Source organism: Rutidosis leptorrhynchoides, chromosome 9 (genome assembly GCF_046630445.1).
Source record: "Rutidosis leptorrhynchoides isolate AG116_Rl617_1_P2 chromosome 9, CSIRO_AGI_Rlap_v1, whole genome shotgun sequence".
In the NCBI taxonomy this organism is placed as follows: domain Eukaryota; kingdom Viridiplantae; phylum Streptophyta; class Magnoliopsida; order Asterales; family Asteraceae; genus Rutidosis; species Rutidosis leptorrhynchoides.
In genome coordinates, this window is record NC_092341.1 from 33,308,184 (window position 1) to 33,335,888 (window position 27,705).

At 36.0% G+C, this 27,705-nt stretch overlaps 2 protein-coding genes across 2 annotated transcripts; one reads left to right on the forward strand and one right to left on the reverse strand.

The window, feature by feature from the left end:
• The first annotated feature begins 268 nt into the window (after nucleotides 1-268).
• On the forward strand, nucleotides 269-1,195 carry LOC139867918 (F-box/kelch-repeat protein At3g06240-like). Its single transcript, XM_071856261.1, has one exon. The coding sequence runs from the start codon at nucleotides 269-271 to the stop codon at nucleotides 1,193-1,195; it is 927 nt and encodes a 308-aa protein (XP_071712362.1).
• Nucleotides 1,196-22,700: 21,505 nt separating this feature from the next.
• Nucleotides 22,701-23,213, reverse strand: LOC139867919 (uncharacterized). The gene has a single exon (XM_071856262.1). It carries the CDS (start codon nucleotides 23,211-23,213, stop codon nucleotides 22,701-22,703), a length of 513 nt encoding a protein of 170 aa, XP_071712363.1.
• Nucleotides 23,214-27,705: the final 4,492 nt, after the last annotated feature.

Here is a 27,705-nt window from a genome sequence, read left to right on the forward strand (position 1 = left end):
AATAAAACACATATAAATGAATAAGAATAATTCTCCGTAATAGAAAAAATGAAAAATTAACTGCCCCAACAATAATTTTCTATCGTTGCTTTATACATTTTCAAACCTTAGAAAAATCGCCAGTTTTGCATTCTCATCTTCTTCTTCATCATCGAACTAGCATTTCTACAGAATTGATTGAAGTAAGTTATCATTTACTCATACCTGTTCCTCTCCTTTTTGCTTAATTGCTTAGAAAACCCTATTTACATTTTCTCCCCAAATCATCATGTCGGATCCAAATAACCAATTGTGTGCCCTAAACCACCTTCCACCGGATCTCGTTGAAGCAATTCTCCCCTTTTTACCAGTTAAATCCCTAGGTCGTTTCAAATCGGTTTCAAAACAATGGTATTCCCTAATTTCCAGTCCCAATTTCATCAAAACCCATATTCTTAACTACATTGAAAACAACCCCAATCCTAACCCTACCCACCTGGTTCTATTCCCCCATGAACGTGATTCTCTCTACTCGCTTGATATAAAACAGCTCAACACCCAAATCACACCCGCAACCCAAACTGCTAAAAACCTGAATTTCCAGGAACCAGGGCGTTGGTCACTAGGGTCTTGCAACGGGCTTCTTTTAGTCTACTATCGTAGTACCTTACGCTTAGTAAATCCAACCACAGGAAAGACCTTCAAACTTCCATATATTGGCGGAGGTGGAGGCGTTTATAATGCATGTGGATTTGGTTATGATTCTTCTACGGATGATTATAAAGTTATCTTCTTTTATCGTACGAGCGTTCATCCTGAGAGCCATTTTGTAAGCGCATATAGTTTGCGTAACAAGTCATGTAGCATGTTGTCTAATTGCTTTTACAAAGATTATGATTTTGATCATGAACAAGGGGTACTCGTAAACAATATTCTTCACTGGGTAGTAAGAAACATACGCCACTTGAAAACGACTATTTTTTCCTTTAGTTTAGCTACTGAAGAATTTCATGAAATCGAGTTACCTGATTTTTATAAGTGTTCCCATGATTACTTTAAGATTTTCGGGGTCTTTGCTCTTGGTGAGAAATTAGTTATTGTTTTTAAAGATCATTATAAATACTTTTATGAAATGTGGGTGATGGAGGAGTATGGGGTTCCTAAATCTTGGACGAAACTTTGTATCTTTGCAAATGACATGGATGTTAAAGTTTGAGTTCTTTGCTCAACTCAACAATCGGGATATTTTGTTGGGTAGTAATTGGGCGAATGAAATTTTGATATACAATTTGGATGAAAGAAGATGCACAAATGTACCAGTTGAAGGGTGCTCAGAAGGATTCTTGGTTTCTGGTACGTATGTTGAAAGCCTTGAATCACCTGAACGTTTCGGTTAGAGCAATACTTGTTTTATTTCAGTAACATTTGTGGTGCAGTATGTCTATTTCTGAAATGTATATATCTGACATGTTATGGGATATCTTTGTTTATTTAAGCCTTATTCATCAACCAAACATTTAAAAATCGCAACTTTGATATCCATTTTGGTGTTTGCAGTTCTAAGAAGTATGATACTTGATGTTTTATTGAAATTAGTTTAAGTTTATAGACTACACATTTAATCTAATACCGTATGTATGAGTTGCTGAGTTGAATTAGTGAAAGGGTGCATGGTTCTTAATCTGAAATAGACCCGAATTTCATATTGTATACTTAATCGGGTGAATCTGGACTTGATCCAACACTGTGATTGCAGATTTTTTATCCCAACTAACCTGTTATAGCCATACAGATAAAAATTAATGAAATTTTTGCCTAATAATTGAGTAGGGCAGTTATTAAGCCTCACAGTATATATATATATATATATATATATATATATATATATATATATATATATATATATATATATATATATATATATATATATATATATATATATATATATATATATATATATATATATATATTGTGTCTAGTTTTGGAGGTTGAAACAAATGGGATGATACCTTTTAAAAATGCATTTGAAACATAACATTCCCAAATAAAATTGATCTATAAGAGTCAACATCTAGTGATAGTTGATAAAAATGCATTACTTTCAAGGACTACTAATTAACTTAAATGTGCAGGCTAATCTAACTTTCTCTTATTTGCTGTTGTTTCTTTTCTGATGCAATACCCAAATATAAAAAAAAAAAAAAAAAAAAAAAAAAAAAAAGAGAAACCGTGAAGTTGATTAGATCAGTTAATGTTTGTTCTGTTAACCGAGAAAATGCAACTGGTGGTTCTCATAATCCACGCTAAGATGTAACATATGTAAAAGGTTATCTTCAAGCTGACTCAGCAGTTGTTGTGTTCTGTGATGTAGTCTTTCGATCCTTAAATAATTCTTGACCCATTTTACTTCTTTTGTCTTTAAAAAGTATGGTGATAATAGAGAATTTGTGTGCATGTCACGTACATAAATCAAACTTAACTATATATGGAGTATTAACTAAAACAAAAAGTGGGCATTATTAGTGTATGTGTATGCAATAGCAGTAGTTATAGTTAGATGTATTAAAGTGGAAGTTATATCCCTTCCAACAGATTATCAAAGAACTAAAACTACATCAAATGAATCATTCAATCATACAAATCTTCGGTAACCAAAACTAACTAACAAAAACTTTGTACCATTAACTGCTACTTAAAATGTAAATCAACCCCTATCAGTTATAAGGCCATCAAACAGTAAATCAAATAACTGAACAAAAGATGAGCAAGTTTCTAGCCGGAACGCCAGTTTAGTTTCAACTTAACTACATAGAGGCCAGTTTTTTTACATGGATTTTCGAACTCAATACTTTTCAGATCCAACGATTTCTTTTTCATCAATCCACTCATTATTCGCTTGAATAAGAACCTACTGTGATTTTCGGATACAGTAACCGTCCTTATGTAATTGGGATGGCAAAATGTAAACAGTGCATCAAAATAAGAAGGGAGCAGGAAAACTTCATGTTTACTTGTAGGAGTAACTAACAGTAGTTGGTGCACGATTGTAGCCGGAAATGGGAACCTTTTCTTGAGATCATCTATATCCATGTCCACTGGCACATGATGATAATAACTACAATATTCTATATTAAACTCAATATTGCTTGATAAATTATGTACTTCCCTCATCTGATTAAGAAAATGATTATCTATGGGCTCCCCTAATATTGATTTAAGCCGAATATTTCCAGAAGTAGTATTGTTTGGACACAAGAGATTAGGAATTGTGGGGCCACGGTGAGAAAAATGTAGTAATTTAGGAGCATAGACTTGTACGTCGATCCGCCTGTATTCAGGCAATGTTAGAGTCAGTTTTTTCAACGACACACTTGTAATATCTAACTGTTTTGGACACCATCTACTAAAGTCAAGCCATAAACTCTCGAGAAAAGGTAATTTCGATTTGATCATGTCAAAATTTACAACATCTATGCTCACATCATTTAAAACTAACTTGGTCACTCTACTTAATGAATCAATGTTAAATGTCCTAGGGATCCTATGAACCATGTATCATGACAAGTACCAAAATATTCGGAGGTTACGGACATCATCAACTTCCAATATTTCATATTCTTTTATAGAGTCTGATACTAATCCGAATTCTTGAAGATAATGAAGACTTTTAACCTTGATTTTCGTCAAGCCCCAACACCACGAAAGCTCTAACTTCTCAAGTAATGTACAAGTAGAGACTAAGCTATCAAGTACCTCATTGCTTATGTTCACAAGCATCAACTCGAATACTCTCAATGATACACAACTGATGACAGAATTGATACTAGGGAAATGATCGGTTTGAGAATAATGCAGTTCTAGCGAGTCTATACTCAGTTCTTGAAGATAACGAAGATTTTTAACCTTGATTTTCATAAAGCCAATGCAATTTGAAAGGTGAATCTTCTCAAGTAAGGTACAAGTAGAGAATAAGCTATCAAGTTCCTCTTCACTTAACTCCACATTAACCAACTAGAGTACTCTTAATGACACACAATTGATTACGGGATTTCGGGTCACCCAAACATCACCTCTTAAAGATATAGAGTATACATTTTCTCCAGAAAATATCTCATATGGAACTATAAAGTCGCTACTGGTAACATTATTGAGTTTGAGGGAAAGATTCTTAAGACATGTTTGGGTAGCTACGGTTCGAATCCATTTGTACTGTTAGCAAGAGAAGCTGACTCTTGGTTGCTAATTCTCAGTTCAAGATCAAAGGTTTCAATTGGTATGTTGTCTTGGACATACCTTAGCATTGTTCGATCAATCAGATTTATGTGCTTTATTTCTTGTTCTTCGGAAACTGACGTTGCGGGGTTATTAAACCTGAACCTGAGGGTAGGTATGGTAGACCAAGCGTGTAGCCATGACTTTGACAAAACACACGTGCGAGCGGCTTCTTCTACCGGCAACAATGATTGTATACGGTGAATCACATCCTCAACATATTCTAATTGTGGTCCGATTCTCTTCACTTCCTCTATCTCCACGTACCTACCATAATAATAATAATAATAATAATAATAATAATAATAATAATAATAATAATAATAATAATAATAATAATAATAATAATAATAATAATAATAATAATAATAATAATAATAATAATAATAATAATAATAATAATAATAATAATAATAATAATAATAATAATAATAATAATAATAATTATAATAATAATAATAATAATAATAATAATAATAATAATAATAATAATAATAATAATAATAATAATAATAATAATAATAATAATAATAATAATAATAATAATAATAATAATAATAATAATAATAATAATAATAATAATAATAATAATAATAATAATAATAATAATAATAATAATAATAATAATAATAATAATAATAATAATAATAATAATAATAATAATAATAATAATAATAATAATAATAATAATAATAATAATAATAATAATAATAATAATAATAATAATAATAATAATAATAATAATAATAATAATAATAATAATAATAATAATAATAATAATAATAATAATAATAATAATAATAATAATAATAATAATAATAATAATAATAATAATAATAATAATAATAATAATAATAATAATAATAATAATAATAATAATAATAATAATAATAATAATAATAATAATAATAATAATAATAATAATAATAATAATAATAATAATAATAATAATAATAATAATAATAATAATAATAATAATAATAATAATAATAATAATAATAATAATAATAATAATAATAATAATAATAATAATAATAATAATAATAATAATAATAATAATAATAATAATAATAATAATAATAATAATAATAATAATAATAATAATAATAATAATAATAATAATAATAATAATAATAATAATAATAATAATTGGAGCGTATTGTTACTGCTTCAGGGCCTGGGTTTGGTGATTGGCAGTGGCGGCTTGCCACCTTGCCATTTGCATTTGGAGGGCTTGGTGTTTATTCTGCGGGAGATGTTCGTCATTATGCTTTTCTGGCTTCTCGATTACAGTCTGCTGGGTTGCAGACCAAGCTCTTACGTCATACGGGTATTGTTGGTCTTGGTCGTGGTTTTGAAGATGCATTGGGTCTGTTTAATAATACGGTTGGGTTTGATATTTTAGGTAATCCGAGTGAGGTCGTTGCCCCAATACTCATGAAGAAATTGGCAGATGTTTATTTCACAAAGGTTACCGCTTCTGCAGAATCCACTTTTTCGTTATCTCCCAGACAATCGGCCTTATGGAAATCACAGCAAGGTGATCACACATCTGCTTGGCTAAGGGCAGTCCCTATTTTGGGGTTGGGTCAGACGATCAAAGACTTACCGATGTGTGTTGTGCTACCGGTTAGGTGTTCCATTGTTCTCTATCTCGACGGCATGCTCTGCCTGTTCAAGGGTTTTTACTGGGGATATTTTCGGGGATCACGCCGTGTCTTGTGCTGGTATGGTGGGTATTAAGCATCGACATAATATTGTTCGGGATTCCCTTGTTGATGTTTGTTATCGATCTGGGATTTCAGCGAGAAAGGAGGTTGACATTGGGTTGTCTGGAGGGAACGACAGGGCCCTCAGACCTGCAGATGTGTTACTTTATTCCTGGAATTATGGTCGCGATGTTTGTGTTGACTTGACAGGGTCTTCTCCTTTGACGCAGTCTGGGCTTTCTGACTTTGTCCCTGGATGTGCTGTGGTTGATGCGGCTCGTCGAAAGCGGGTCAAGTATGAATCTAGCTGTCAGGCGATTGGTTATGGTTTCATTCCTTTCTCATTTTCTTCCCTGGGGGAATTAGAGAAGGAGGCTGTTTCTTTGCTAAAGCGGGTTCAGAAGAGTTCGATGGCGCAAGATGTTAGTGCCGGTGCTGGTGCTCATATTTTTACTAGGATAGGTTTTGCTATTGCTAGAGGTGTGGGGGCCCAGATTGTCTCTAGGCTTCCCACTAATTTTTTGTAAGTTTTAAAACTTTTAAGTTTTTTTATTATAATAATAATAATAATAATAATGATGATGATGACGATGATGATGATGATGATGATGATGATGATGATGAAACTACTGAACCAAATTAAAAAACGTAATTATGTATATATATACTCCTTGAAGCTTGACTATTGATCATAATCTAAACACTTTTAAGACATGAAAAATTATAAATTAAGAACTAGAAAAGAAAAGGCTACCCAGAATCCTTAACGAGCTAGGTGGTTCGCGGTGGTTCGATTATTGGCTTCTTTTACATGTAATAAAGATTGTATGCAGTGAGCCAAATCCTCAACATTATCTAATTGTGGTCCGCTTCTCCTCAATTCCCCCATCTCCGAGTATACCTAACAAGTAACAACTATGATTAGACCTACTGTTGGAGATATAGAGAACTTTAAACAATTAGAGGGAAGATTGCAGGAAACTCACACGAAGCTTCCACGAAGTTGTTAGGAAACTCACATGTAGCTCCCACGAAGTTGTTAGGAAACTCACATGTGGCTTCCACGAAGTTGTGAGGAAATTCACATGTAGCTTCCACGAAGCTGTCAGGAAACTCACATGTAGCCTCCATGAAGCTGTCAGGAAACTCACATGAAGTTTCAAGGAATTGTTTTTATCTTACTCCTTAAATCATTCTATAAATAGACCCTCTTGTAACTCATTGTAAACACACCACAAATATTCAGTAAATACATTCTCTAGTTGGTCCGTGGACTAAAGCAATCACAATGATTGCATATAACCACGTTATCTCTTGTGTCGATTTACATATCTTGCATTTATAATCTTTTGTTCATTAAGTGGGTTAGTAATCTTGTAGAATTACTATCGGTGAGTGATCTTGTTGAATCATTTGTGTTGTTTTGGGTCCTAATATCCTTACAACTGGTATCAGAGCTCAAGGTTTCGACTTTGGGTACGATGGCGGAAGACGGAAATTTAGAATCGACCGATTCGATGGGAGAGACTTTGGCTTTTGGAAGATGCAAATTGAAGATTACTTGTATCAAAAGAAGCTACATCAACCTCTGTTAGAGACCAAGCCCGAAAGCATGAGCGATGCCGATTGGACGCTTTTGGATCATCAAGCTTTGGGTGTGATTCGTCTTTCACTTGCTAAGAACGTTGTATACAACGTTGTGAATGAGAAGACGATATTTGCTTGCTTGAAAGCACTCTCTAACATGTATGAGAAACCTACCGCTTCTAATAAGGTTTTTCTCATGCGACAATTTTTCAATACGAAGATGAAGGAAGGTACGAGTGCAACGGATCATATCAACGAGTTCAACAACATCATATCGAGGTTAGCATTGGTAGATATTGTGTTTGATGATGAGTTAAAGGCTCTAATCTTGCTTTCATCATTACCGGAAAGTTGGTCGGGTACGGTTACCGCAGTTAGTAGCTCTACGGGAACTACTAAGCTAGCGTTTGAAGGAATAAGGGATTTGATTCTTGGTGAAGATACTCGTAGGAGAAACTCGGGGGAATCGACATCCGGTTCTTTGTTAAGTACCGACAACCGTGGTAGAAAATTTGATCGCGGTGAGAAGAAGGGTAGAAAGAAGTCTAAGATGAGGTATCCATCGAAAGATAGAAGTAAAGCTATTTGTTGGGCTTGCAATCAAAAAGGACACTTTCAAAGGAATTGTAAAAATGGTCCGGCGAAAGGTGTGAACTTGACCGAGGAAGAAAGTGATGATGCACTTTTATGTAGTGTTGAAAATTCTATGGAGTCTTGGATTTTGGATTCGGGAGCTTCGTTTCATGCTACTCATGTCAAAAGCATGATGAAGAATTTTCGTCCATATCAAGGCAAGGTGAGATTGGCGGACGACAAACAACTCAATATAGAGGGCATTGGAGATGTTGTATTGAAGACTACTCTTGGCTCTAATTGGACCTTGAAAAACATAAGGTACATTCCTAAATTAAAAAGGAAACTTATTTCGGTTGGTCAATTAGATGATGAAGGTAACGCGGTTACTTTTGAAAATCGCCAATGGAAGGTGGTTAAGGGTAGTTGTGTAGTGGCTCGTGGACATAAAAGGGGAACTCTTTATATGGTTGAAGTGTTTGATGAAGACACGGTAGTTGCTACGGTTAATGTTGAGTCCGAATCAAATCTATGGCACCGAAGACTCGGGCATATGAGTGAGAAGGGTATGAAGATGCTTGTTTCGAGTGGGAGAATTCCGGATTTAAAAAAGGTAGAACTTGGGTTTTGCGAACCATGTGTATATGGGAAGCAAAAGAAGGTGACTTTTGGGAAATCGGGGAATGCACCTAAGTTGGAGAAATTGGAGCTCGTTCATACGGATGTGTTTGGTCCAACCAATGTAGAATCACATGGAGGTTCTCGCTATTATGTCACCTTCATTGACGACTCCACTCGAAAGGTATGGGTTTATTTTCTTAAAGCTAAATCCAATGTATTTAATACTTTTGTGAAGTGGAAAGCTATGGTATAAAATGAGACTAACTTGAAAGTCAAGTGCTTGAAGTCGGATAATGGAGGAGAATATGGTAGTATTGAGTTTAAAGACCATTGTGCAAAGCTCGGTATTAGAATATTGAAAACGGTACCGGAGACACCGCAATACAATGGGGTCGCCGAACGTATGAATCGTACGTTAAATGAAAGGGCTAAGAGTATGAGACTACATGCCAGTTTGCCTAAGATGTTTTGGGCGGATGCGGTTAACACGGTGGCTTATTTGATAAATAGGGGACCCTCAACACCGTTGGGTTTCCGAATTCCCGAGGAAGAATGGCAAGGTAAGAAGGTGAGTTATGGTCACCTTAGGATCTTTGGGTGTAATGCATATGTGAAGACCAAAGATGCGGATAAAGACAAGCTTGAAGCTAAGTCAAAGAAGTGTGTTTTCATAGGGTACGGGTCAGATGAAATGGGCTATCGTTGTTGGGACAACGAGGCTAGAAAAGTAATTCGTTCGCGAGATGTTACTTTTGATGAAGATTCGGTCTATGGTAAACCGGAAACGGGGAGTCCTAAACCGAGTCAAGTTACTTTTGACGATGTTTCTATTGATGATCTTGCAGGTTCTAGTGGGAGTACGGGGAACAATGAATTGCCAAATAATGGCGAGGCGTCGTAAAATGCTAATGATGGGGATGATTCGGAAAGCGGTGATGATTCCGAACATAGTGCGAGTTCTAGTGATGAGGAGGACACAAATGAAACCGGTCCAACCATTCCAGTTACTCCTACACCAAGACGCTCAACTAGAGTGCCCAAACCTAATCCTAGGTATTCTCAATCAGCAAACTACTTGCTCTATACCGAGAATGGTGAACCCGAAAGTTACTTTGAGGCAAGAAAGACAAAAGAATCCATACAATGGGAGCTTGCCATGAAAGAAGAGATGGGGTCACTTGAGAAGAATAAAACTTGGTCACTAGTGAAGTTACCTCATGATAAAATGGTGTTGCAAAGTAAATAGGTGTATCGAATCAAGAATGAGTTGGATGGCAAGAAAAGGTACAAGGCTCGTTTGGTGGTTAAAGGCTTTCAACAAAAGAAAGGAGTTGACTACCAAGAGATATTTTCACCGGTGGTGAAGATGACTACTATTCGGTTGGTACTTTTTATGGTTTCATCTGAGGACTTACATCTAGAGCAACTAGATGTGAAGACCGCATTCTTACATGGTAACCTTGATGAAGAGATCTATATGAGGCAACCCGAGGGCTTTGAGGTAAAGGGTAAAGAGAAGTGGGTTTGTAAGCTAAAGAAAAGTTTGTATGGATTGAAGCAAGCACCTCGGCAATGGTACTTGAAGTTTGACGAGTTTATGAAGAAGATTGGTTTCTTAAGATGTGAAGCGGATCACTGTTCCTAATTGAAGAAATTCAAGTCTTCTTACATAATCTTATTGTTGTATGTTGATGACATGTTACTTGCAGGTTCCAACATGTCCGAAATCAACAAATTGAAAGGATTACTTTCCCATGAGTTCGAGATGAAAGATCTTGGTGGTGCTAGGAAAATACTTGGCATGAGTATTGTGCGTGATCGTGTGAAGGGTACTCTATACTTGTCTCAATCCAAATATATTGAGAAAGTTGTAGAGAGGTTTAACATGGAAAATTCAAAGGCTCGTTCTATGCCTTTGGGTAGCACGATAAAGCTATCGAAAAGTCAATCACCTAAAACGGAAGAAGACAAAATAGAGATGGAAAAGGTTCCATATGCATCGGCCGTGGGTAGTGTTATGTATGCCATGGTTTGTACAAGACCCGATATTGCTCAAGCAGTGGGAGTTGTAAGTCGTTATATGTCTAATCCGGGGAAAGAGCATTGGGAAGCGGTTAAATGGTTACTTCGTTATTTGAAAGGTACTTCTAATATGGGATTGTGCTTCTCTAAAAGCAATGTCATACTTAGAGGTTATGCGGATGCTAATTTGGGTGGATGTAACGATTCGGGGAAAAGCACTACGGGTTATGTTTTCACAATAGGAAGATGGCGGTTAGTTGGATGTCTCGACTACAAAAGAGTGTTGCTTTATCAACCACCGAAGCCGAATATATGGCTATTGCAGAAGCTTCTAAAGAGCTTATTTGGTTGAAAAACTTCTTAGGTGAGTTGGGTAAAAGACAAGACTATTGCGTCTTGTATTGTGATAATCAAAGTGCAATATATCTTGGGAAGAATCCGGTGTTTCATAGTCGTACGAAACACATCAAGATAAGGTATCATTTTATTCGACAACATATAAATGATGGTACTTTATTATTGGAGAAAATCCTTGGTACGAAAAATCCTGCTGATATGTTTACTAAGGTTGTTACGACAGAGAAATTGAGGTTTTGCATTACCTCAATTGGTGTTCTAATGAATTGATGAGAGAAGACCCCAACTAGAGAATTAGAGAGTTAATGTTTCAATTCTAACAAGTAGTGTTGAAGAACTTGTATCGAAAGTCTGCTCATCCGAAGTATGTGTTGAGTGTGCGTGTCCCAAATGGAGCTTGGCGGTATAATGGTGGTTTAACGTTCTTGGTTAGATCGTTGATATTTTGGGTTGACGAAGGTTGGGTTTGTTCAAAGTCTCCAAGTGGGAGATTGTTGGAGATATGGAGAATTTTAAACAATTAGAGGGAAGATTGCAGGAAACTCACACGAAGCTTCCACGAAGTTGTTAGGAAAAACACATGTAGCTTCCACGAAGTTGTTAGGAAACTCACATGTGGCTTCCACGAAGTTGTGAGAAAATTCACATGTAGCTTCCACGAAGCTGTCAGGAAACTCACATGTAGCCTCCATGAAGCTGTCAGGAAACTCACATGAAGTTTCAAGGAATTGTTTTTAGCTTACTCCTTAAATCATTCTATAAATAGACCCTCTTGTAACTCATTGTAAACACACCACAAATATTTAGTAATACATTCTCTAGTTGGTCCGTGGACTAAAGCAATCACAACGATTGCATATAACCACGTTATCTCTTGTGTCGATTTACATTTCTTGCATTTATAATCTTTCGTTCATTAAGTGGGTTAGTAATCTTGTAGAATTACTATCGGTGAGTGATCTTGTTAAATCATTTGCGTTGTTTTGGGTCCTAATATCCTTACACCTACAATATTCATTTTCATATATAATCGATAGTCTTTTGTTATATGTCCATTACTTTAAAGTTCTTCTAAAAACTGATTACACAAAAAAACGTAGAAGAGGCAATGTCTTCTCATATACTTGCAACTTGTGCGATAAATGAATAAAAATAAATAAAGTTGGATTCTTGGTTCAACCAAGATTTATCAATTACTCAAGCTAAGTAACGAATTAATTTTCAGCTTACATTTTTAGTACTTAAGAATTTACCTTCAAATAAAATTAATCAAAAAAAACTTATATTACGTTTAATTTCTCTGTTCTCTATACTACAATTACTGAATCGAATCCTAAAGTTCAAAAACCAAATCAGAAAACGTAATTAAGTATATACATACCACATCAACCTTGAGCATTCATCATAATCTATACACTTCTAATACATGAATAAAACAGTGAGATTTTTGGTTCAACCAATATTGATCAATTACTCAAGCTAAATAACGAATTAATTTTCAGCTTAAATTTAACTTACGAATTTACCTTCAAATAAATTAATCAAAGAGAAGTTATATAACGCTTATAATTAGTTTCTCTGCTCTATACTACTACTGAATCAAATACTAAATATTATAAACCAAATTAGAAATTAAAACGTAATTAAGTATATATATACCCCATCAAACTTGACTATCGATCATAATCTATACATTTCTAATACATGAATACATGAATACATGAATAACTATAGAATAAGAACTGAAAGAAAAAGTTACAGAATACTTGACGAGGTACCTGGTTCGACGTGGTTACAATTTAGGTTGTATTCGTTACGTAATCAAGAACAGCGAGAATAGTTGAGACGTTTTTTACGTGTGTGTGTGTGTGTATATATATATATATATATATATATATATATATATATATATATATATATATATATAGTGAAAGGATCCTGAGAGAACTTGACTAGGGAGAGAACCCATAGCACCATGTTATTTCAATCAAATACCCATCGTGCATCCTCGAGCCTAAATTTCAGAATCATCAATTGACGATTATAACCACAAATTGAGCACAAAACTGTGATCCTTACATGAATCCTAACACTCGTTCATCAACAGATTATATCAACAACAACAGATTCAGTGATTTTCGATCCATTCTCTTCGTTTTTCATAAATTTGAGCTGAGTAGGTCTCTAGATCAAATTGGCACGATCTGAGAAAATGTAAAAGTGTAGATATAATCTAATTCTTATCGTGACACTATCTGCAACATTACAGATCCAAACATGAAGATTTACTTTCGAATTCGAAAAGTCAACGTTGATGTTCTTCTGGTCAACAAATTAATTGGCAAGATTCTGTTGAAATTAGATGTTATCAACAGATGTCGAGTGTTTTTTGGATGATTTGGAGCACATTTCATGAAGAAATCATACGCTGAAAACATCTAGATCATAAAATTCGATTTTATGTTCATGAGAAGCAATAGCGACTGTCAATCTGTGACTCAATCTGTGGCAGATTGGGTTCAATCTGTACGAAGATCGTGTTCAATCTGTACATAGATTGAACACACAGACTCGATATATTTTTTATAAAAAAAAAAAAGTTTCAATCTGCATACAGATCGAGTTCAATCTGCTCGCAGATCGACTCAATCTGGTCGCAGATTGACGCAAGTCTGAAGGTCAGTTCGATGGTTCTCTTGGTTCTCTACCATCTTTGGTTCTCTGTAGATCCTCACCATATATATATATATATATATATATATATATATATATATATATATATATATATATATATATATATATATATATATATATATATATATATATATATATATATATATATATATATATATGAAGAGACATAGGGCTTGTTATTTGGGCCTTATTAACTTTAAAGGAGTGTTAAAGATATACGGAATAAAGAATGCAAGCCCAAAACCAGCCCAGTAACCGAAAAGCCATTCCCCACAAAACATGTTAAAGAAACCGGTAGGTTAAAGAAACCGGTTGCTTTTACGGTTTTAATCGAACCGATTTTACCGGTTCGATTTTTTAAATCGATCTGTTTATTTCGGTTATATAAATGGTTAAAACCTGATTTTTACAAAAAAAAAAAAAAAAAAAAAGTTTATAAACGGTTTGTGGCAGAAAGGCTAATAATTGGCAACACCGACCGGCCTACAATTGGCTGCCAATTCATACGAGGGGCATATCTAACTCACTCAGTGGTTGTCACCATTGGGGTGACAGGGTTCGAATATTCGTGGCAAAATACCCCCACCTATTACCAACTGAGCTACGGATGGTATTAATACAAACTATTAGCCCAAAGAAATAAATTAGTGTTTGTAAGAAGCAATTATGACAGTGCTTTGTTTTTTATGGCAAAAAAGGTTGACAACCGGAAACCCCCGATCGGTCTACAGTTACCTGCCAATTCTATAATGTGGGGGGCAAACCTAACTCACTCAGCGGTTGTGGGAAGTACTTTAACAATGAATTTTACATAAAAAGGCATAGAAGTTGACTCAATCCTGTTACTGTAAGGATATTAGGACCCAAAACAACGCAAGTGATTCAATAAGATCACTCACTAATAGTAATTCTACAAGATTACTAACCCACTTAATGAACGAAAGATTATAAAAGCAAGAAATGTAAATCGACACAAGAGATAACGTGGTTATATGCAATCGTTGTGATTGCTTTAGTCCACGGACCAACTAGAGAATGTATTACTAAATATTTGTGGTGTGTTTACAATGAGTTACAAGAGGGTCTATTTATAGAATGATTTAAGGAGTAAGCTAAAAACAATTCCTTGAAGATTCATGTGAGTTTCCTGACAGCTTCATGGAGACTACATGTGAGTTTCCTGACAGCTTCGTGGAAGCTACATGTGAATTTCCTCACAACTTCGTGGAAGCTACATGTGAGTTTCCTAACAACTTCGTGGAAGCTACATGTGAGTTTCCTAACAACTTCGTGGAAGCTTCGTGTGAATTTCCTCACAACTTCGTAGAAGCTACATGTGAGTTTCCTAACAACTTCGTGGAAGCTTCGTGTGAGTTTCCTGGAATCTTCCCTCTAATTGTTTAAAGTTCTTCATATCTCCAACAATCTCCCACTTGGAGACTTTGAACAAACCCAACCTTCGTCAACCCAAAATATCAAAGATCTAACCAAGAACGTTAAACCACCATTATACCGCCAAACTCCATTTGGGACACGCACACTCAACACATACTTCGGATGAGCAGACTTTCGATACAAGGTCTTCAACACTACTTGTTAGAATATTAACTCTCTAATTCTCTAGTTGGGGTCTTCTCTCATCAATTCATTAGAAGACCAATTGAGGTAATACAAAACCTCAATTTCTCTGTCGTAACAACCTTAGTAAACATATCAGCAGGATTCTTCGTACCAAGGATTTTCTCCAATAATAAAGTACCATCATTTATATGTTGTCGAATAAAATGATTCCTTATATTGATGTGTTTCGTACGACTATGAAACACCGGATTCTTCCCAAGATGAACCGCACTTTGATTATCACAACTCAAGACGCAATAGTCTTGTCTTTTACCCAACTCACCTAAGAAGTTTTTCAACCAAACAAGCTCTTTAGAAGCTTCTGCAATAGCCATATATTCGACTTCGGTGGTTGATAAAGCAACAATCTTTTGTAGTCGAGACATCCAACTAACCGCCGTCTTCCCTGTTGTGAAAACATAACCCGTAGTGCTTTTCCCCGAATCGTTACATCCACCCAAATTAGCATCCGCATAACCTCTAAGTATGACATTGCTTTTAGAGAAGCACAATCCCATATTAGAAGTACCTTTCAAATAACGAAGTAACCATTTAACCGCTTCCCAATGCTCTTTCCCCGGATTAGACATATAACGACTTACAACTCCCACTGCTTGAGCAATATCGGGTCTTGTACAAACCATGGCATACATAACACTACCCACGGCCGATGCATATGGAACCTTTTCCATCTCTATTTTGTCTTCTTCCGTTTTAGGTGATTGACTTTTCGATAGCTTTATCGTGCTACCCAAAGGCATAGAACGAGCCTTTGAATTTTCCATGTTAAACCTCTCTACAACTTTCTCAATATATTTGGATTGAGACAAGTATAGAGTACCCTTCACACGATCACGCACAATACTCATGCCAAGTATTTTCCTAGCACCACCAAGATCTTTCATCTCGAACTCATGGGAAAGTAATCCTTTCAATTTGTTGATTTCGGACATGTTGGAACCTGCAAGTAACATGTCATCAACATACAACAATAAGATTATGTAAGAAGACTTGAATTTCTTCAAGTAGGAACAGTGATCCGCTTCACATCTTAAGAAACCAATCTTCTTCATAAACTCGTCAAACTTCAAGTACCATTGCCGAGGTGCTTGCTTCAATCCATACAAACTTTTCTTTAGCTTACAAACCCACTTCTCTTTACCCTTTACCTCAAAGCCCTCGGGTTGCCTCATATAGATCTCTTCATCAAGGTTACCATGTAAAAATGCGGTCTTCACATCTAGTTGCTCTAGATGTAAGTCCTCGGATGCAACCATAGAAAGTACCAAACGAATAGTAGTCATCTTCACCACCGGTGAAAATATCTCTTGGTAGTCAACTCCTTTCTTTTGTTGAAAGCCTTTAACCACCAAACGAGCCTTGTACCTTTTCTTGCCATCCAACTCATTCTTGATTCGATACACCCATTTATTTTGCAACACCCTTTTATCATGAGGTAACTTCACTAGTGATCAAGTTTTATTCTTCTCAAGTGACCCCATCTCTTCTTTCATGGCAAGCTCCCATTGTATGGATTCTTTTGTCTTCCTTGCCTCAAAGAAACTTTCGGGTTCACCATTCTCGGTATAGAGCAAGTAGTTTGCTGATGGAGAATACCTAGGATTAGGTTTGGGCACTCTAGTCGAGCGTCTTAGTGTAGGAGCAACCAAAATGGTTGGACCGGTTTCATTTGTGTCCTCCTCATCACTAGAACTCGCACTATGTTCGGAATCATCACCGCTTTCCGAATCATTTCCATCATTAGCATTTTCTGACGCCTCACCGTGAATTGGCAATTCATTGTTACCCGTACTCCCACTAGAACCTGCAAGATCATCAATAGAAACATCGTCAAAAGTAACATGACCCGGTTTAGGACTCCCCGTTTCCGGTTTGCCATAAACCGAATCTTCATCAAAGGTAACATCACGAGAACGAATCACTTTTCTAGCCTCGTTATCCCAACAACGATAACCCATTTCATCCGACCTGTAGCCTATGAAAATACACTTCTTTGACTTAGCTTCAAGCTTGTCTCTATCCGCATCTTTGGTTTTCACATATGCATTACTCCCAAAGTACCTAAGGTGACCATAACTCACCTTCTTACCTTGCCATTCTTCCTCAGGAATTCGGAAACCCAACGGTGTTGAGGGTCCCCTATTTATCAAATAAGCCGCCGTGTTAACCGCATTCGCCCAAAACATTTTAGGCAAACCGGCATGTAGTCTCATACTCTTAGCCCTTTCATTTAACGTACGATTCATACGTTCGGCGACCCCATTGTGTTGCGGTGTCTCTGGTACCGTTTTTAACATTCTAATACCGAGCTTTGCACAATGGTCTTTAAACTCAAGACTACCATATTCCCCTTCATTATCCGACTTCAAGCACTTGACCTTCAAGTTAGTCTCATTTTCTACCATAGCTTTCCACTTCACAAATGTATTAAATACATCAGATTTAGCTTTAAGAAAATAAACCCATACCTTTCGAGTGGAGTCGTCAATGAAGGTGACATAATAGCGAGAACCTCCATGTGATTCTACATTGGTTGGACCAAACACATCCGTATGAACAAGCTCCAATTTCTCCAACTTAGGAGCATTTCCCGATTTCCCAAAAGTCACCTTCTTTTGCTTCCCATATACACATGGTTCGCAAAATCCAAGTTCTACCTTTTTCAAATCTGGAATTCTCCCACTCGAAACAAGCATCTTCATACCCTTCTCACTCATATGCCCGAGTCTTCGGTGCCATAGAATTGATTCGGACTCAACATTAACCGTAGCAACCACCGTGTCTTCATCAAACACTTCAACCATATAAAGAGTTCCCCTTTTATGTCCACGAGCCACGACACAACTACCCTTAACCACCTTCCATTGGCGGTTTTCAAAAATAACCGCGTTACCTTCATCATCTAATTGACCAACCGAAATAAGTTTCCTTTTTAATTTAGGAATGTACCTTACTTTTTTCAAGGTCCAATTAGAGCCAAGAGTAGTCTTCAATACAACATCTCCAATGCCCTCTATATTGAGTTGTTTGTCATCTGCCAATCTCACCTTGCCTTGATATGGACGAAAATTCTTCATCATGCTTTTGACATGAGTAGCATGAAACGAAGCTCCCGAATCCAAAATCCAAGACTCCATAGAATTTTCAACACTACATAAAAGTGCATCATCACTTTTTTCCTCGGTCAAGTTCACACCTTTCGCCAGACCATTTTTACAATTCCTTTGAAAGTGTCCTTTTTGATTACAACCCCAACAAACAGCTTCACTTCTATCTTTCGATGGATACCTCTTCTTAGACTTCTTTCTACCCTTCTTCTCACCGCGATCAAATTTCCTACCACGGTTGTCGGTACTTAACAAAGAACCGGATGTCGATTCCCCCGAGTTTCTCCTACGAGTATCTTCACCTAGAATCAAATCCCTTATTCCTTCGAACGCTAGCTTAGTAGTTCCCGTAGAGCTACTAACCGCTGTAACTGTACCCGACCAACTTTCCGGTAATGATGAAAGCAAGATTAGTGCCTTTAACTCATCATCAAACACAATATCTACCGATGCTAACCTCGATATGATGTTGTTGAACTCGTTGATATGATCCGTTGCACTCGTACCTTCCTTCATCTTCGTATTGAATAATTGTCGCATGAGAAAAACCTTATTAGAAGCGGTAGGTTTCTCATACATGTTAGAGAGTGCTTTCAAGCAAGCAAACTTCGTCTTCTCATTCACAACATTGTATGCTACGTTCTTAGCAAGTGAAAGACGAATCGCACCCAAAGCTTGGCGATCCAAAAGCGTCCAATTGGCATCGCTCATGCTTTCGGGTTTGGTCTCTAACAGAGGTTGATGTAGCTTCTTTTGATACAAGTAATCTTCAATTTGCATCTTCTAAAAGCCAAAGTCTCTCCCATCGAAACGGTCGATTCTAAACTTTCCGTCTTCCGCCATCGTTCCCTTAACGAAACCTTGAGCTCTGATACCAGTTGTAAGGATATTAGGACCCAAAACAACGCAAGTGATTCAACAAGATCACTCACCGATAGTAATTCTACAAGATTACTAACCCACTTAATGAACGAAAGATTATAAAAGCAAGAAATGTAAATCGACACAAGAGATAACGTGGTTATATGCAATCGTTGTGATTGCTTTAGTCCACGGACCAACTAGAGAATGTATTACTGAATATTTGTGGTGTGTTTACAATGAGTTACAAGAGGGTCTATTTATAGAATGATTTAAGGAGTAAGCTAAAAACAATTCCTTGAAGCTTCATGTGAGTTTCCTGACAGCTTCATGGAGACTACATGTGAGTTTCCTGACAGCTTCGTGGAAGCTACATGTGAATTTCCTCACAACTTCGTGGAAGCTATATGTGAGTTTCCTAACAACTTCGTGAAAGCTACATGTGAGTTTCCTAACAACTTCGTGGAAGCTTCGTGTGAATTTCCTCACAACTTCGTAGAAGCTACATGTGAGTTTCCTAACAACTTCGTGGAAGCTTCGTGTGAGTTTCCTGGAATCTTCCCTCTAATTGTTTAAAGTTCTCCATATCTCCAACAGTTACATTATAAAGTATAGTGGTAAAATAGTGCAGACACCTTGGTCAACACTTCGAATTATCTGCTAAGGACTCACCATGAATGATAGTGATACTAAGTACATGATTAGGGTTCCATATGCTAACAACAGGTAGTCTAATGTATCTTATGGTATGCACTAGTCCAGATATGGGAATGGTGTAAGCATGGTAAGTAGATATCTGGCTGATTCTGAAAAAGCTCATTGGGAAGCTGTGAAAAAGTACAACCATTTATGGGTTAGTTAATAGTGGTGACTGTGAACCAAATCAGTGCTGTCTACGGGTCAAAATAGACCTCTACTACCCAGATGGGTCATAATTTCCCATTTTTACCAAAATATACCCATAAACTCCTTCTCAAGACACCAAACCTTCCACGATTACTTACCTCGACATATGGGACATGTCTACATTATGGAGAATAACAAAAAACTATGATAGTTGAAACATGTGGAAAATGACATGTTAATTATCAGAATATGTATACACAAAACACATAGTTGTTTACCATGATGAAAATCAAAATAACAACAGCAGCTAACCATACACAAAAAATAAAATAGGGTATTAACCCTAAACCATAATAGTATAGACATAAACATTAGCGTCTATAATTGAAAGCAAAAGTAGATGAAATTTAAGACTCTGAGGTTCAAAGACGTTTGTAACGATGATGTAAAGAGGCTGTAAAATGATAATTTGCCTCAAAAACCGGACTCCTGAAAGTCAACATGCTAGATTTAGAGTGAATTCTAATAGTTTGATGTTTCCTAACTTGTACATTGGACAGGATAGTAGTTTTAGGATAGTAGTTTTAGGATGGTTTTTAAGGTTATGGTTTCAATCAATGTAATCGATAAAAAGAAGAAAAAAAAATGTTACTGTAGAATGATGTTCCAGTTTTTTGGTCAGTCTTCATAATACATTTCAACTTGAACTTACAAATTCTTTAAATGACATCATGGGGATCAGATAATAATAAAGATATAATTAGGTCCAATTATGTACACCTAATGTGACTAAGAATGGTATGTTCAAAGACATAATTATTCCTACTTTTGTTTATGTATATATACTTATGTACAAATTTTATGGGTTATCAACCAATGTTAATACACATAATCAGCAATCATGTACTCGTAGCAACATAGGTACAACATAACGTTAGAGGTAGGTATCGCAAAACTCACTATACAAAATGATTCATATATCATACAAATTTTGGATAACTAATACGTAAAACTTAACAAAACAAATATAAAACTTCATATCATTAAGTAGCTAGTTAACATGAAATCCAAGTCAACTACCAAATACCAATAGCTATAAGAAAATCAAACAGTAAGTCATAGATAACTGAACGAGTCAGATAATAGAACGGAATAGGAGCAGGTTTCTAGCTAGAGCACCAGCTTAGTTTCAACTTAACTGAATAAAGCCAGCCATGCGATTCGTGAAAAATACCGGTATAAGAATCAGTTAGCAATATTTCCCATTTTTCGTTATATGGATTCTTGAACTCAATACTTTTGAGATGATCCGACGTTTTCTGGTTCTCCAATCCACTCATTATTGGCTCGAAGAAGGAGCAAAGGTGATCTTTGGATCCACTATTTGTCTCTATGTAATTGGGATGGCAAATCGTAAACCATGCATCAAGACATGAAACTTTAAGGCGAATTCTAGAAAAGCATAGTCGGTTAACGTTTGTAGCCGGAAACGGGAACCTTTTTTTAAGATCATCAATATCCAAGTTCAGTGGCACCCGCGCATTGTCGATACACGTGTCTACTATCTCAATGTCAAACTTGCTCGGTAAACTGAGTACTTTCCTAATCTTACAGAAAAAAGCATTATTCATGGGCTTGCGTAACGATAAGCTAAGGTGAATTTCTTCAGGAGCAGTATGCTTTGAAAACTTGAGATTAGGAATTGTGGGGCCACCGTAAAACAAATGAAGTAATTTAGGAGCATAAACTTGTACATCGGTCTGCTTGTTTTCAAACAACTCCAGCCTCAGTTTTTTCAACGAAAAGTTTGTAATATCAAACTTTTGCAGACTCGAACTACTGAAATGAAGAATCAGACTCTCGAGGAAAGGTAATTAGGAGTTGAATGTGTCAAAAAGTGCAACATCCAGGACCCCACTACCTGCTAAATCTAACTCAGTAACTCTACTTAATGAATCAATGTTTAACATCCAATACCATGACTTGAACTGAAAAATTCGAAGGTTAGGGACATCATCAACTTCAAAAATTTCATATTCCTCTCCTGATGATTTAACTAATTTAAACTCTTCAAGATAACTAAGATTTTTAACCTTGATTTTCGTCAAGCCTTTACAATATATAAGTTGTATCTTCTCAAGTAATGTACAAGAAGATAATAAGCTTTCAAGTACCACATCACTTATGTTCACATTGGTCAACTCAAGTACTTTTAACGCCACACAGTTGATGACAGAGTTAATACTGGAGAAATCCGTAATGCCGTATCTGTTTCTTAGCTTTAAAGTCAATTTGTGAAGATGACGAAGATTTTTAACATTGATTTCCATTCAATTATAGAAATATGAAAGGTTAATCTTCTCAAGTAAGGTACAAGTAGATAATAACCTATCAAGTACCTCTTCACTTATGTTCACATGGGACAACTCGGTCAGTTGATCACGGGATTTCGAGTCACCAAAACACCACCGTTTCTAGAGTAATTATCGACTATTATAGCTATAGAGTGGAGATTTTCTCCAGAAAATAGCTCATCTGTGAGTGTAAGTTTGATTTTGCTATCAATATCATTAGATATTTTGAGGGAAAGCTCCTTAAGACATGTATTGGTAGCAACAATCTGAATCCATTTATTAGCAAGAGAAGTTAACTCTTGGTTCTCCATTCTTAGTTCAAGATCAAAAGTTTCAATTGGTATGTTGTGTTGGGAATACCTTTGCACAGTTCGATCGATTGAATTCATGCGATTTGTTTCTTCTTCTTTGGAAACTAACCTTTTAGGCTTATAAAACCTAAGAGTAGGAATGGTGGACCACGCGTGTAGCCATGACTTTGACAACACGCAAGTGCGAGCCGCTTCTTCTACGGGCAACAATGATTGGATGCGATGAACCAAATCTGTAATATCTTCTAATTGTGGGCCATCCCTCTTCACCTCTTCCATCTCTGAAGGTACCTAATTATTGTCCTATATAGTTCATAATAATAATAATTTTAGTAATACGAAATATCATACTATACTTTTAAACGATTGAACAAAATTGCCAATCAGTTTCTTAAGATTACAGAAAAGTAAAGGCAACAACTTATGGCTTCACCCAACCAATTGAATCAACCCAAACTCTAAACAAGAACCACTCGACCCATGACTTATTTGAACCCAAACTTATTTAACCCCTTTACCCAGCCCACCGTGTTGCCAAACCTACTATTACTAACAAGTATCACACCTACAGAATTCATAATTATAGTCATTTGTTATATGTCCTTTAAAAAAATACTGAGAATAAGAATAAATAATATCAATATATCCATCACTTTATAATTTTTACCTCAAAATCGATCACTCAAACAATGTAGAAGAGGCCTTTTTGGCATCAACAGTGACTAATCAAATATTCAAAGTCAATTACTGAATTATTTTCGGCTTAAATCCCTCGTGTACATATGTTTGACGCATATATATATAGAGACTGAAGAACGGCAATACTCTAATATAATGCTTAATTTCTCGGTTCTATTAGATACTGAATCAAATGTGAAAAAAAATTTAAAAAAAAAAATTCAGAAAACGTAATCGTGTATACATAAAACAAAAGATTACGGTATAAGTTAACAACTAAGAGAAAGAGTTACCCAGATTCCTTGACGACGTAAGGTGTAGTTCGCGGTGAAGGGCCTAGGGTTTGTTATTGAATGGTAGGCGTATTAATTTTATTATAGATTTTATAAAGCTGAGCGGTATCTCTAGTAATTTTATGATTTTCAAACATATTTTATTTATTTATATATTTTATTTTGAAAGGCAAGGTGGCATCGAATAATCTCGTTTGCAAACCATGAACGTGTTTTCCGGTGTAAACTCACGTCGCATTACAGGATTCCGAACCTTAAACCATCCCGAGGGGCAGGCGGGTAAGATATGGGTCCTGAATACGAGTCGGTAAAACTTCTCTGGGCAATCCGACTTTCAGAAAATAAATCTCACAGATTTTTTTGAAGGGGAGTGACTCGAACTTGAGACCTCACCACCTCATCTCAATACACAAATGTAAAGGAGTGAATCACTGGACCACTAGGGTGGGTTCTTATTTATTTATATATTTTAATTTAATGATAACCACTTAACTTTTTACTCCATTTTAACTATATCCTACTTTTTTTTTAAAAAAAAGGATAACATTAAAGAATCTGAAGATCAAACAAGTCACAAACTCTAACACGCTAATAAGAAAACCTAACTACCGATTGTACTAACATCAATAAAAAACTAAAAGACGTGACAGTCGAAAGAACACTCACAGTTGCCGCAAGTAAACAAAAAACATTGAAAAAAAATTGCCGGCAACCGGCCAGGCTACTAACAACCAGCAGCTCCGACCAAAATGATGTTGGCCAAAAAAAGTATTCCACCACCGCACCATAGTCTGTCATGAAATTGATGTCTGGAAACAAAAAAAAAAACCCAACACCCACCATAATCAGAAGCCAGAATACGGTTTGGTATTAGCCGCCTAAACAAGACACGATGCCGGAAAATGACGAACTTCCGCGATGAAGAACAGCTGCTACGAGATCTAACCACTCCAAAACCCCGAACAAACCAGAAGGACACAGAGAACAAGCAAAGGAGAACACTGGAAGTCGAGATACCAAAGAAAAACAACAGTACTCCGGATATCTTCGGTGAGATCCGGGAAGGAAAATGATTCCGGTAAGAAAGCAAAAGGTGTTGGAAAAAAGGTTTGTAAATTGATAATCTCGGATTGATTCTTGAATCGTGAAACACTTTCCTAATTAAGTATTTCGACCCTACTTGTCTCGGGTTACACGAAATCTTAATTGGGATAAGACAAGAACTCAATTTGATTCTAGGCAAGAAGAAATCAAATTATAGTATTAGTGAGAATGTGAATGTTTCTGTGTATTAATATTGAAAGCAAAGTCCCCTATATATAAGAGGTGAAAAGGTGCGACGAAAGGATGTAACCCTTTAATGAAAATATGCAACATTTCAACGAAAAGATGCAACACTTCGTTTACACCTTTTAGAAAATGACACCACTCTTCATAAAATGATGTAACCATCCATGGTTACCTTTCATTAAAAGATGTAATTTTCAAGATCTTATTGAATTAACTCGAACGAGTGTGCACTCCGCACTCTCCAAACTCGTCATTAAGCTTAATTCCATAAGCCTTTGCTTTCTAGTAAATCCCAATTAACTAAAATGATTGTTGATAACACTAAAATCATCAACCAATCCCCCCATTTTAGAGTAATCCTTGATTTACTAATAACTTGAAATAATAAAACAAACCAATGCATAAATGGAAATGTTCTAGGAATTGAATTTCTACTTAGTATATTATTCGCAAGAATTCGAGAATCAATTGATTGATTAGTCCTTGCATATGTCCACTTTTCACAAAACACCAACATAAACATATAATTTATACACCTTTGATAATGTATCCTTGTGTACACAATTATTACCATTACATTAAATGGTAAAATTAAAATTATAGACAAATCTTAGTCAATCCACTTCGAGAACCAAGAAGTAATGACAACAAGTTTATAATATCAATAATCTCAACATTAACCTTTTGATCCAAGATACCTCATCTATCTATACCAAATATAAAATCCAACAACTTGTAGATGTATCATCTTATAAATCAATAGTTGAATCACTATACCCTTAAAATACTTAAGGATTCACATTGTCAATTGAACTATAATCCAAACTTTTACAAGTACAAAATACTCATACGTGGATCACATCAAACTTTTATGGACACCTTTTTACCAAAAGGTGTAGCCTTTCAATTGTGTTGTCATTTTTACTTTTATTTTGTTTGTGCAAAATTAGCACATGCTTTCGTGGTAGCTCACTTACGATGATCATATGATTAATATTCATTTACTGTAGCCTATGAATGATGATGAATCAAAAAAGCTTATTAGATATTTTCACTAATTGCATCAAAATAAGTTACATGTGTTCTTTAAGTGGCTTGACTATTAATATCAAGTTCCTTAACTGGCCTAACTATTAATATGTGACGTTTCAAGTATCTTAATAGCTCAGATACTCAAAGCATACAATACCTGTTACGTAGGAACTCGAACTTGGGTCTTGGTAGAGCTTTAGTGAAAATATCTGCAATCTGCTCCTCAGTTTTGCAGTATTTTAATTCGATGTCTTTTTTGGCACAGCTTTCTCGCAGAAAGTGATATTTGATGTCAATATGTTTTGTTCTGCCATGGAACACTGGATTCTTTGCCATCGCGATTGCAGACTTGTTGTCGCAATATATCTTTGTAGCTTCGTCTTGTTTCTCGCCCATATCTTCTAGTATTCTTCTTAGCCATATAGCTTGATTAGCTGAGTTTGTGGCTGCAACGTACTCGGCTTCAGCTGACGATTGTGCCACAGTTTCTTGTTTCTTTGATGCCCATGAGAATACACCAGATCCAAGTGTGAATGTGTATCCTGAAGTACTTCTCATGTCATCCACCGATCTGGCCCAATCACTATCTGTGTATCCATGAAGCTTCGAGTCTGTAGTGGGCTTGTACCATATTCCATAGTCCATGGTACCTTGCAAGTATCTTAATATTCTTTTAGAAGCTCCGTAATGTATCTGAGTAGGGTTTTTCATGTACCTGGATAGTAGACTCGTTGCGTACATTATGTCAGGTCTTGTTGCTGTCAGATAGAGTAAGCTTCCAATGAGACTTCTGAATCTTGAAGCATCTGCTTTCTCAGATCCATCTTCTTGTCTCATCTTCTCATTGGCAACTAGTGGCGTGGCTACGGTTTTACAACCGTATAGTTTAAACTTTTTTAGAAGATTTTCTGTATATTTTTTTTGACAAATGAAGATGCCTTCATTTTCTTGACTGATTTCGATGCCAAGAAAATAGCGCATCAAACCAAGGTCGCTCATCTCGAACGTTTTCATCATGTCTTCTTTAAATTCTCGTATCATCCTCTCATTGTTTCTAGTATATATTAGATCATCGACATACAAGGAAATAATGAGAGTGTCCGAGTTACCTTGGGTTTTGATGTAGAGTGTAGGCTCACTTTGACTCCTCCTGAATCCTGAACTTGTAAAGCAGCTGTCAATTCGACTGTACCATGCGCGTGGTGCTTGTTTAAGTCCATATAAGGCTTTCTTGAGCTTCAGGACTTGGTCTTCTTTTCCTTTTTGAATGAACCCTTGTGGTTGCTCTACATATATTTCTTCTTCGAGATACCCATTTAGAAAGGCTGATTTTACATCTAGTTGGTGAATCTTCCATCTTCGTTGAGCTGCTAGCGCCACAAGTGCTCTTATAGTATCCAGTCGAGCTACTGGTGCAAAAGTTTCGTTGTAGTCGACTCCAGGCTGTTGCGAGTAGCCTTTAGCTACTAGCCTTGCTT